General features: G+C 43.0%; 1 protein-coding gene and 1 long non-coding RNA gene across 6 annotated transcripts in view; one reads left to right on the top strand and one right to left on the bottom strand.

Annotated features, from left to right (window-relative positions):
- The window catches only part of USP34 (ubiquitin specific peptidase 34), a 230124-nt gene extending 224447 nt beyond the window's left edge, over positions 1-5677 (bottom strand). For all 5 annotated transcript variants that reach the window (XM_020891635.2, XM_020891636.2, XM_020891634.2 and 2 more), the window contains exon 1: positions 5339-5677. In XM_020891635.2, coding sequence (XP_020747294.1) covers positions 5339-5381 — 43 coding nt within the window. In that variant the 5' untranslated portion in view covers positions 5382-5677. The remainder of the gene's footprint in view (positions 1-5338) is intronic.
- The window catches only part of LOC139039185 (uncharacterized), a 38095-nt gene continuing 31063 nt past the window's right edge, over positions 5675-12706 (top strand). The window contains exon 1 of the long non-coding RNA XR_011492466.1: positions 5675-6060. This is a non-coding gene — a long non-coding RNA (uncharacterized lncRNA). The remainder of the gene's footprint in view (positions 6061-12706) is intronic.

A 12706-nucleotide genomic window follows, 5' to 3' on the forward strand; every position in this document is an offset into this window, starting at 1 on the left:
GAAGGGGACATGCCATGGGATCTTAGTTCCCCCACCAGGAAAGTAACCCACAACTCTGCAGTGGAAGCATGGACCTTAACCACTGGACTGCCAGGGAAGTCCCTGCAACCTGCAATCAGGAAAAATAAGAGTAAGTGAAAAAGGGAAAGGTAGCATAGCCCATTTGGCAACAGTCTATCACACCTTGGTCATTCCTGAAAAGTTTCACACTTTCTGAAAAAAATAAAAATTCTCATTAATACACATTCAACCTACACATAAATACTTGTAGATATATAGATACTGTCATTATTAAACATATAAAAAGTATTAAAATATTTCATAAATAATAGTGCTAAAGCTAGATATCAATAGTTATCATTGACAATGCAGATAGTTGGCTAGTAATAATCTACTAGTGCTTTATGATTTATAAGTTACTTTATAAAGATACATGAGTTGAAACTCTATTTTTGAAAAATAATACTTCAAATAGTAACTATTACTGAAATAAAAAATTTAGTAATTTGGTACTGTATTGCAGTAAAACCAAATTTCCAATCAGTTTAAGTTTTAGAATTAAATGTCTACCAAAAAATGTTAATTACTAATTATTTCATGCCTATACACTTATATCTTTAAAACCCTAGAAATGTGTAGTTTATTAAAGAGCTCATTGCTGATAAATATTAAGATATATTAAGACAGATTACCATTCGGCTACATTTACCACAACTTATAAATTCTTTTTACAGTGAGCACAGAATCAAGCCCAAACTTGTGAAAACATTTAAAAATTTAGTAATTTTTTATTTTCCCAATCAGTGTATTCATAATCTCTTCCATTTGAATAGATCATCATAAAGTTTTTACAGCATAGCCTAATTATTGAAGAGCGAGAGCTTTTAGCCCAAACTGAGATTAGAAAGTGAAAGAAAGTAAAGTCACTCAGTCGTGTCCAACTCCTTGTGACCCCGTGGACTGTAGCCCACCAGGCTCCTCTGTCCATGGGATTCTCCAGGCAAGAGTACTGGAGTGGGGTGCCATTTTCTTCTCCAGGGGATCTTCCCGACCCAGGGATCAAACCCAGGTCTCCCGCACTGCTGGCAGATGCTTTAACCTCTGAGCCACCAGGGAAGCCCTGAGATTAAGTCCTCTACAAATCCTGACTCCACCAAATAAAGTCTAGTGACCCTAATCATTGGTTCTCTTATCTAAAAAGGGGTGATAAGGTACCTACCTCAAAGAACTGATAAAGTTCCCAACACAAATGACTTAATATTCTTTAAAAATAAAAAAGCAAATGGAATTATTCTGCAAATACTGACATCAGAGTATCCTGAGTTCTAGCTTAGATAAGACTACTAAGCAGGTGACAGGTGATCTTCAGCCAATCACTTAGCCTTATACTCTTTGTGACCCCATGGACTATACAGTCCATGGCATTCTCCAGGCCAGAATACTGGAGTGGGTAGCCTTTCCCTTCCCCAGGGGATCTTCCCAACCCAGGGATCGAACCCAGGTCTCCAATGCTGCAGGCGGATTCTTTACCAGCTGAGCCTCCAGGGAAGCCCAAGAGTACTGGAGTGGGTAGCCTATCCCTTCTCCAGGGGATCTTCCCAACCCAGGAATCAAACCAGGGTCTCCTGCATTGCAGGTGGATTCTTTACCAACTGAGCTCTCAGGGAAACCCATTAAGAAAAAAAAATGCAAACAATTATTCTGCCAATACTGGTATCAGAGCAGCCTGAGTTCTAACTTCCACAAGACTACTAAGCAGGTGACAGGTGATCTTCAGCCAATCACTTAGCCTTTCTGAGGTTCAACTTTTTCACCTTTAAAATTGAGATACTAGAGTTTCCTGGTGGTCCAGTAGTTAGGACTCCATGCTTTCACTGCAGTGGGCCTTGGTTCCATTCCTGGTCAGGAAACTAAGATCCTGGAAGCCACGTGGCAAGGCCAAAAAAAAAACCTGTGATACTAATACCTACTCCTGCCTATCACAAAGGACAGCTAGGAAAGACAAATGAATTGCCCAGTTAAAACATCTGGCAAAGTGTAACTCACTAAACACACACAGAGTAAAATCCACAACAAACAAATGGTTCAAAAGATGGCTGTACACTTAAAGCCATTTTCACTCTGCTATAGAGAAATTTACTTCACCAAGACAGTGACCTCACTTAACTAGTTGAGCTAGCTATATGCAAATGGCCCAAAGCATAACTTCTCATCAACATCCACAAATGTTAGTTAACCTAGTTCAAAAAAGTAGCTATAAAAGCAGAAAATACACAAACTCAACAGTAAAGGAATATATTCTTAAAATTATTTCCTAAATTGAACGAAACTCCCCAAACTGACACGAGCAAAATTCACTCAATACATTCCAAACTTTTAAGACATCTTCCTCATTAAAAACAACGCACTGGAAAGAATATGAAAACTCAAGTATGTTAGCATTGTTGAAACTGGTTATTCTAACACTAAGGCCAAATGTTATTTTGAAAATTAATTTCAAGTTTCAGGATATCTGTCAAGACTATACTGAAAAAAGGGAATGCGGTGGTCCTTATTCCCAAGTCCTAAGCTTGGTTCCACAGACGCATTACTTCAGTGGGCCCTTAACCTACAAAATTCTGTCTGTATACTGTACACATTTCTATGTTGAGAGGTTTAGATTCTCAGCAGGACTGGAGGTATAACTGGCAATATTAATACCCTCATCAAAAACTGATGACAAAAGGAAGCTTTTATATTTTGTCATCTATTTTTAACTACATTACATTTTGTTATTTTTAAAATAAACACCTCACTGCAAGTCCTTAACCTTATCAAAACTGTAAGTATATTAGATATAAAGCTCTACTATCCACATCATGTCTATCTTTTCACTTAAAACACGAAATTTTTACATTATACATTTACTAGTATGTCCAGACAGACTGAAGTTTGATCAGTGTTTGCAAATTTAACAAGAAGCAAGTTTTTAGTTTATTTTAATTCTATCTTCCCAACACACCACCTAAAAAATATACTAATTTTATTTCTCCTTTTGGTTAAACTGTTCAGGGAGTTATAGTGAAAGAAAAAATCTGAGTACAGTATTTGGGGGCTTTAACTGCATTTCTAATCTAGGATGAATTGATGTTCATCTTTGCAGAACTGTATGGAGGATAAAAAAGATTTCATGTACAATTATTGTGAATGAGGTTACAAGAAAGACTTATAACTTACTTTAATTACAACAAGTTTTATCAAGTTCCAACCATCATGCTCCAACCCAGTCATGGATAAATGTTACTATAATGAGATATAGTTAATACCCCCTGCTCTCAGGAAACTTAAGCATCTTATGTTTGAGGTACAGTAACTAAACAAAGGAAAAATGAAAACAATTGTAAAACAACTAAGAGAAGGAGGAACAGGGGGAAGCAACATGTCAAAGCTTGGTATACCAACAAATGAAATTGCTGAAATAATTTTTTTTCTTTTTAAAGGAAGCTTCTTTGTCAGATTAGTGTTTAAAAGTCAAATTCTTAAACTGAAGTTTTAGAGGGTCTGCACTGCCAGGTTTTGTGAAACTGGCTCAACTAACCATATTTAATTAAAGGTAACAAAAGCTAAGTTTCTAACTCTCCATAAATCAACTGCTCTAAGGATTTCACTAAAGTGCTAAATTCTAAGGGGTTCTTTCATTATGTCTCTTTTCAAAAGATAAGGAGTAACAAACTTTAGTGTCTCTAGACAGCACGTCTAAAGTTTTTCATTTTTAAACAACTATTAAAAGCAGATTCTTACAAGAAAATTCTGTAAAGCAATTATCCTTCAATAAAATATTTAAAAAGCAGGTTCTTCTAATATATAAAATAACAAAGCTATCGTTTCCAGTTTCAAAATTATCAAGCCATAGTCCCACAACTTGTATCTGAGATATATAAAACACAGTTCACTGAAATAAGTACTAAGGACTTAAGTTTATCATATCATAAACCACATGCACCAAAAATAACAGTATCTTAAAATATATACAAATAACCTCAAAGGTGTACCTGTGGTTGATTCTTGTTGGTGTATGACAGAAAACCACAAAATTCTATAAAGCAATTATCCTTCAATTATGAAATTTTAATATATATATACACAAATAACCTTAAAATTTCAGGAAAATTTAGAATGAAACATACTGGAAAGTATAGTTTGAATTTATGCAAAAGCTTGCTTCCACCTGTCAGGAAGAAAACAGAGGCGAAAGTAAACTAGAACCCTTCCACTTTTATTAGTGCCTTTGCTCACTAAACTCAAACACAAACTAGACGATATATTTTATAATCAAGTTGTTTTAAAGATTAGAGAGTAAACAGTTTGGCAGTCTTTCGAATACCACACACAAAATACAAATTCAAAATCCACAAAAGCTGTTCGTAAATCAACATTTTCTCAACCCTCAACTTTTTGTAAATTAATCTTTTATCTAATTCACCTCGCCTAACTAGGCCTTTGAGTCCAGAAATAGTTAACTTGCAACATGTCTTGCTTCTTAAAGCTAAGATACCATCTTACAAGAGTCTGGAGTGAAATAAATTGAAGGAATCTATCTAGAAAAGAGCAATGCACGCTTTGTAATAATCAAAAGTATACGGAATAAGGCCTTTCATTCCAGGAGACAGGCCATGACTATCCCAGGATGGTATCTGTACCACAGCGCTCTCCTTGATGTAAGAGAATTGATCATTAAAACGACGATTGGTACACTAAGACATCATTAACTAATTTTTTTAAAAAAATAGATATAAGGGTTCCAATAATCACTATCACTGCTCATTTTCAGCTATTTAAGGACAGGCAGAAAGGTTTAATACACCTACACACCCCCAAGGGAGGGGAAAACCACCAACCACCTCCCAAGGAGTTTAATGAAAATTAGCAGGTAAGAGGCCTCGGCCGCACGCTGAAAATCAAAAGAGGGCGGCCGGAGGGTCGAAGGGTTCGGACTGCAGAGGACAGACTGGTACTCGGACCCCACCTCGCCTCACCTTCCCGTCAGGGCGAAGGAGGCGAAGGCTCATTAGTGCCTTCGTTAATTGACACCTGTAATGAGGAAACTTTCCGAGAGCGGACACCGCTCAGGCCCGGCCTGGCCGGAGCTCCGCGGCGGGCCGCTCTCGGGCGCCCAGGTAACCGGGCCGGGCTGGGCCCGAGGCGGCCGCGCCACCGCGCACCTTCCCGGGGCGCTAGGCCCGCACGCCGGCCGGCTCGGCCGCCGTCTCCCGCAGGCCGCGGCAGCTCGGGGAGGCCGGAGAGCGGCGCGGGGACCCCAAACCCTACACCCCGAGAGGCCGCCGCCGCGGCTACTTACTTTCATTTAACACCTCCACCAGGTCTGCGCAGTTCTCGCACATCGTTCGGCCGCCGCCCCCCCCCTCCCCCGCTTCGGATCGCACTGACTGATCCCGATCGGCGGGGGGGAGGGGAGAGAGGCGGAGGAGGGGGCCGGCCGGCCGGCGGGGCGGGGAGGCGACGAGGGCGGGCGGCGGCGGGGACGGGGCGGGGAGCTGGAGGATGGGGGAGGGGGCCGGCGGTCCCCGGAGCGGGCGGGGGAGAGGAGGGGGGCGAGGGGAGGTGCGCGGGCCGGAGGGGCGCCGAGGCGCCGGCGGCGGGGAAGGTGGGGGGGAGGACGGGGGGAGGGGAGAGGGAGGGAGGGGGCGGGTGGGGAGCGAAGCAGCAGAGTCACTTCACCGACCAGACGCCGCGGCCACCGCCGACGCCGCCGCCATTTTAATAGAGCGTTCGGGCTGCGCTCGGCTTTTTCCGTCCGGGCGAAGGAGCCGACGAGAAGGGCCTCGCGCTCTCATTCCTGCGCCTCCCTCCCTCTCTTCGCCTCCCACCTCTCCCTCCGCACACACGCCGCACGCCCCACACCCCGCCGCGGCCGGCTTGCCGCCCTCCCTTTCCTCTTCCGTCGGGCCTCCCCGCCCTCGGTCCACCCCCTCTGCGCGCTCGCCCACCCCGCCCAGCCCGGATCTCTGTCAGCGGCCGGAAGGGAAGCGCGAAGCCAGCGCGGCCGCGGGGGGAGTCCGGGTGAGTTGGAGAAGATGGCGGAGCTCCGAGCAGGTCGCGGTTGCGCGGCGTCGCCCACCGAGGCCGCTCCGCGGGCCCCGAAACCCAGCAAGCGCCGGGTCACTCTCGCCGCCCTGTCCCCCGCCCCTGCGCTTCGCCATTTTAACTCTGGGTCCCCCGGGGGGACTTGGTACTCATTTGTCCCGTCCCCCTCACCCGAACTCAGGCTTTTGGGGTTGCGGGAGGCTGGGGTTCGGGGGAGCCGGCTGGAGCGACGCCGCAGCCCTCTCCCCTCGGGGTTTTGGAAGAATGGGACAGCCCAGGGCTGGCTTAACCTGCGGGCGTGTTGTTCGCCCGCCTCTGTACAGTTCGTCTGTCCGCGAGCAGTGATAACACTGATGTGATCAGAAATGGCGGAGTGAAATGTCCCAGGGCATCTCCTCTTTTTTCCGCAAGAGGGCCCCCTACGAATTAACCCTAAGAGTCTTCACCTGAAATAGCGTAGTATGCTTCTCCGCGAAGAGCAAATAATACGGGAATTAAGTCGGAGAGCGGAGAATGAAGAACAGGTGGAGGGAAGGGGCCACTCAGCTGAAGTTTGTTGTTGTAACAACTAGCTAGCTTGGGGAAAATCTTCCTCGCCTGCACTGATACTGTCCTCACTGATTTCTATATCCAGTACGTTCCTTTAGAGATACGACTGAGAAGTCCAGTTTACATAGTAGCATCTTTGAGATCCATAGCCAGAGAGCTTTGGAGGCCTTGTGGGAGTTCTTTAACAGATTTTGTCGCGGTTAGATCACACCATCCCTTCACTCGAGGACCACCTTGCCCGTTTTGCCTTTCTGCCGCTTTCAGTTGATGCTGTAAAGTTTCTGTTAAACCTCTTTTGAGTTGTTCCATCCGAGCAGGTGATCCTTAGGAGCTGTAACTATTTTGCCATTGTCTTCTCTTCTTCCCAGCTTTCCCACAAAACTTGGGTTTCTGCAGACTTTGGGTCCTGTAGCAGCCATTGTCCATCCAACATCCATTCCCACCCATCCCTCTTCTCTTCCCACAAGGAAGCTTATCAAACCCTAGTTTGTTTTACTGGTGGCAGCTGAGACTCAGGAAGCTTGATGCGTGAAAGGAAAGCCCCAGGGATTCTTGATGTTTGCTTTAAAATGTCATGAACACTGCTCAGTATGCTATAATAACACATGTGGGGAAAGAATTTGCAAAAGAATAAATACATGTATATGTATAATTGAATCACACCTGAAACTAATACATTGTTAATCAGCAATATAAAAATTTTTAAACATCATGTAATTGTTTCTCTAGGGTTACCCATGTTGTTTTGAGTTCTTGCCAATGAAATATAAGCAGAAATCTGCAGAGCAGCTCTGTTGCAGGGAAAAGGCAATTCTGACTCCACACTGGAACTGTTTGGATGACTTGCTTTTCTCTGCTTTTGTTATCTTAATCATACATAATGGCCTGCTTCACAGAATCCTGCTTCTCCGCCTTACTGTTAAAGTGCCTTTGTTCAGAACCCTGTCCACCTGTAGATGGCAGGAAGGAAGAAATTAACACATACACTGCCCCAGAGCTTGCCATTCTAGGAGATACTTGCAAGATTAATGCCCTTTTTACTTTGTTTCTTCACCCACCCCCATCTCTGATCTGGGAAAGATCCTAGCATCCAGACTTGGCAAGATAGTCATTTGAGACTTTAGTTTGCCATCTTATCCATCAGCCCGTGGCTCTCCAAATAAAATCCTTGCCTAAACACCTCATCTCCTTTTTATTGGCCTGTCTTGTGGCGAGCAGAGCCAGCTTGGACTCCTAACAGGTCTTTGAGAAAGAATTTCCCATTCCTAATAAAAGAAAAGGACAAATTCAGCAGACCTGCCCCTTAACCCTTTCTGCCTGAAACATGATCTTGATACTCTAATAAAGCATCTAGTTTGTGATTTTTATAAACAACAAAACCACAGCAGGGTAAAAGCCAACCATACAGTTGATAATAAGGTATAGGACCCTGCGGCATCTTTGAGCAGCTCTCCACCCCTAGACTGACCATGCAAGAAAAAATAAATCCCTTTTTCCTTAACCAACTCTTATATTTCCATTACTTGTAGCCAAACACATTGCTGACTGATACAGTTATTTTCATGTGTGTCCACTATGGTTTAAGACCAGAGAGAACCCATAACAGTTCTTGAAAATTAGGACAACTAATATAAAGGCAGAATACTAGGATGTAATACATCCCAGGTGCCTCGAGGGCTAAAGAACTTGCCCAGCAATGCAGGAGTCATAAGAGATGGGGGTTCAATCCCTGAGTCAGAAAGATCCCCTGGAGAAGGGAATGGCAACCCACTCCAGTGTTCTTGCCTGGAGAATCCCATGGACAAAGGAGCCTGACGGGCTACAGTCCATGGGGTCGCAAAGAGTTGGATACGACTGAAGAGTCTTAGCACATGCAGGATATATACAAGACACACTCTGATTTTTAAAGAAATAGCTTCTTAACAATTGCCACCCAATTTTCTTACTTTAAGAAATTATGTGAAATGATGCTTAGTTTAAAATCCTTTTGAGAATCTAGAGATTTATTGTCATGAATGATCATGGAGCTTCAGTCATCACTTTAGGGCTCACAAATTTTTCTGTGATGAGCCAAATAATATTTTAGGCATCACAGGCACTCCAAGTCTCTCATCACAACTATTCAACTCTGTTAGCACGAAAGCAGCCGTAGATGATACACCATGGAATAAGTGTGGCTGTGTTCCAATAAAAATTTTTAACATAATGGACACTGAAAATTGATATTAATATTTTCATGTGTTACAAAATACTATTTTAGTTTTTATTTTTTTCAACCACTTAAAAAATGTAAAAACCATTCTTAGCCTACAGTCCATACAAAAATGTGAAAATGGCCAGATTTGGCCTATGGGCTGTAGTTCACCATCCCTTTATCCACTTCAGTTGCTTAAGAGAGAAAAGCTTAGAAGCCAGTAAAACAGGGTTGCCTGCCTCCTAAAGAGAGACCTTTGAATATATTTGAAAGACGTGCATTCCAAAAGAATAAAGCTGAATCTCTGGTAAAATACCCCCTAAATTCCTCATGCAAATCTGAATTTTCAGACCAATAATAAGTAACCACCATACACCCTATACAGCTAGATTGATAAAAATGACTGTCTTCATTATTTTGTATACATGTCACCATCTAGTGGCAGAATTATGCTTTCAGAATCTACTTTGAAATTTCTAATTCTTGAGTTTGTAGTATATGTGTGGTATATTCCTAGGTACTTGCCTGAAAGCCAGCCCACATAAACACCTTGGAAAACTAATATTGCCATGGAAATTATTTGCTCTTCTTAGCATTCTGATTGCAGTTATTGAACACAGGATTTTTGTCTCTGGAGTTTGGGGCTAAAGCCTGGTATTACTATCCAAAAACAGTTATTACAAAATTTATTCTTCTCCCTCACACCCACACTCATTGTCATTTTATGAAACTTAAGGCCATTCTTAGAAGGCAAGTATGCTGTTGTTTTCTCTCCACAGCACCTAGATCAGTGCTTTGTACATTAACTCAGCAAATTGCTGTTTGGTTCTTAAACTGCTATCATAAATTGGATTATATCACCTCGCTACTTAGATCTCTTCAGTATTTCCTATTATATTTAGAAAAAACTCTACTTGGGCCTTCCCCACCTATCCTGTTTTTAACATCACTTGCTACATTCCAACCACACTAGTGCGCTTTCTAACAAAAATGTCCTGCTCTGGTTCTTGATGAATGTTTCTTTCTAGGACATGCTTTCTAATTCTGAAATGGCTAACTTCTTATCCTCGAGGTTTCAGCCTACAGACCATCTAGAAAACTCCCCTGTAATATTTTATCCCAGCACTATTCCCACTGTAGCTCTTCCTATAATGATTTTATTTCTGTTTATTTGTATCAGGATGCATTAGACTGCAAGTAAAATTTTTTTCAGAATAAATCACTTAAACAAATAGGGCTTGTTTTCCTCTTGTAACAGAGAACAGTAGCTGGTTCAGGCCGATACAGTAGCCCAAGGGTATGGACCCAAGCTCTTTGATTCTAACTTCTGTATATTGACTTGTAATCTAGTTGTAAGATGGCCACCGTAGCACCAACTTGACACCACAGCACCGACTGTCTGCTTTAAAGACAAGAAGAAGAAGGAAAGATGGTGATGTCCTGTCTTGGATTGGATTCCCCCAAAAGCAGACCCTGAAACAAAGACTCAAATGGAGAGAATTTATTTTGGTGTCATCCTAAGAAACACAGGATACTGAAAAGTGAGAAGGAAATTTGGAGGAGGGGATACTAATCAGTAAAGAATTACTAACATTAAGCTCTTTACTCCCAAGGGTAACTGGAGCCTGATTCCACTGGGAAACCAAACCAGTATAAAACATGTCTTAAAATCATTCTACCTGAGGGACAAGGAAGCTGGGTATTTACATCCTCTCCATCTAGTCACTGATTGATTGTTGTTAGGAGGGAGGGGTGTGAGCCGCAAAGCCAGCTTGGCTTTGCTCAAGCAGGCAGAGAACAGCCTCAGACACAGAAATGCAGGTGCTAGCAGCTGGGAGTTTGGCCTCTGTGCATGAAGTGATAAGATCTAGGGAATATGGGCAGAGCTCTCAGTATGTGATATGCCCCACTTCTCTTTTCTGTCTGCCTTCAGTACAGGGACAGTATCTGGAGAAGCAGCCCCGATTTCAAAACAATAAATCTATAAGCAAAAAGCAAAAGCCAAGGTATTGAAAATGACAAAGTAGAAAGAGAAAAGGTCTGGGTCCCTGGTGGCATTGTTGAGCAGCTGAATCAGTGCTAGCAACTACTTGTTACTATATAAGACATTTGATGGTCCAACAAAGAATTAAACCCTAAGGCCACTAATGGAGCTTTGTGGCACAATGCTGTCGTTAAAAATTGTGTGAAACTAAAAGTTGCTCAGTCATGTCCAACTCTCTGTGACCCCGTGGACTGTATAGAATTCTCTAGGCCAGAATACTGGAGTGGGTAGCCATTCCCTTCTCCAGCAGATCTTCCCAAAAGCAATGGAGAGCTTCTAAGTGTGGGAAGCAAGACAATCAGGTTGTATTTTAAAATACTCTGACTAATCTGTAGAGAACAGATTGGTGATAGGGACAGCTGAGGGTTGTTAATATTAATCCAGAAAGATGATGATAGTTTGGAGAAAGGTAAAAGGAAAGAAATGGAGAGCTCATTCTAAGATTGTTTAGAGGTAGAAAGAAGAAAACAAACACAAGACTGGTTGAGGGACTTCCTGGGTGGTCCAGTGATTAAGAATCCAATCTCCAATGCAGGGCAGAGGGTTTGATCCCTAGTCAGGGAACTAGGATTCCACATGCCATGGGGCAACTAAGCTTGCACACCACAACTACAAAGCCTGCGTACCTCAACAAGATCCTGAGTGCCACAGCTAAGACCCAACGTAGCCAAAAATAAATAAATACTTGGTTGATGGGTATGGGAGAGAAGATAGTATTCGAGCTGTCTCCAAATTTGTGACTTGCCCAAGTGGGTAAACGGTGGTGCTGTGCCATTCACCAAGACAGGGATCATTTAAAGGAAGGCCAGAGGGAAGTTAAGTGTAGTCAGTAGTGACAGGTACTATGTTTTTTGTTGGGTTTTTTTTTTTTTTTGCTGCGCTGCGTCTTTGTTGATGCTAACAGGCTTTCTCTAGTTGGCATGAGCAGAAGCTGCTCGTTGTTGCAGTGCACAAGCTTCTCATTGTGGCTTCTCTTGTTGCGAAGTGCAGACTCTAGAACACAGGGCTCAGTAGCTCTAGCATATGAGCTTAGTTGCCCTGAGGCATGTGGGATCTTCCCAGACCAGGGATTGAACTCGTGTCGCCTGCATTGGCAGGCAGATTCTTAACCACTGAGCCACCAGAGAAGCCCACAGGTACTATTTTAGAAGTGCTCAGCCTGAGGTACCTGAGAGGTAACCAAAAGGAGTTGTTAATTAAGCAGTTGTTTGAATCTAAAGCACAGAAGAACATTCTGGGCTGGAAGTGCTAATATGAAAGCAATTCTTAGTATGCTAGCTCTTTGCCTAATGGGGAAAAGAAAACTGCTGGATATTTAGCATTACAAGTTTCAGGCATGAAGAAGTAGGAAAAAACCAGTTCCCTCAACTGTTCTCTTATCAGGAAAGCAAAAACTTTCCAGAAATTCTAACTTTACATTTGGTCTTATTACCCAAAACTCTGTCACATGGCCTCCTTTAAGCCTCAAAGAAAGCTTGGAAATCCAGTGTTTCACTTTACAGCCTGCATGATGGAAGAAGGAAAAACTAGCTGGCAGCGAGTAGTGAGTTTACAGTATCTGCTGCAAGTTGTAAATGAAGCCACGAGTCGTACAGGGAGAGGGAATACCTAGAAGAGAGCCTCGAAGAACTCTTAACGTCTAAAATTTGGGTAGAAGAGAGGATGCCCCAAAGACTTGAAAGAACATGGTGGGAGAAGGAGGAGGGGTTTTGGTACCATTTAAGCCAAAGCATCTGCGTACAATGCGGGAGACCCAGGTTCGATCCCTGGGTTGGGAAGATCCTCTGGAGAAGGAAATGGCAACCCACTCCAGTACTCTTGCCTGGAAAATCCCA

Source organism: Odocoileus virginianus, chromosome 2 (assembly GCF_023699985.2).
Source record: "Odocoileus virginianus isolate 20LAN1187 ecotype Illinois chromosome 2, Ovbor_1.2, whole genome shotgun sequence".
NCBI classification, from domain to species: domain Eukaryota; kingdom Metazoa; phylum Chordata; class Mammalia; order Artiodactyla; family Cervidae; genus Odocoileus; species Odocoileus virginianus.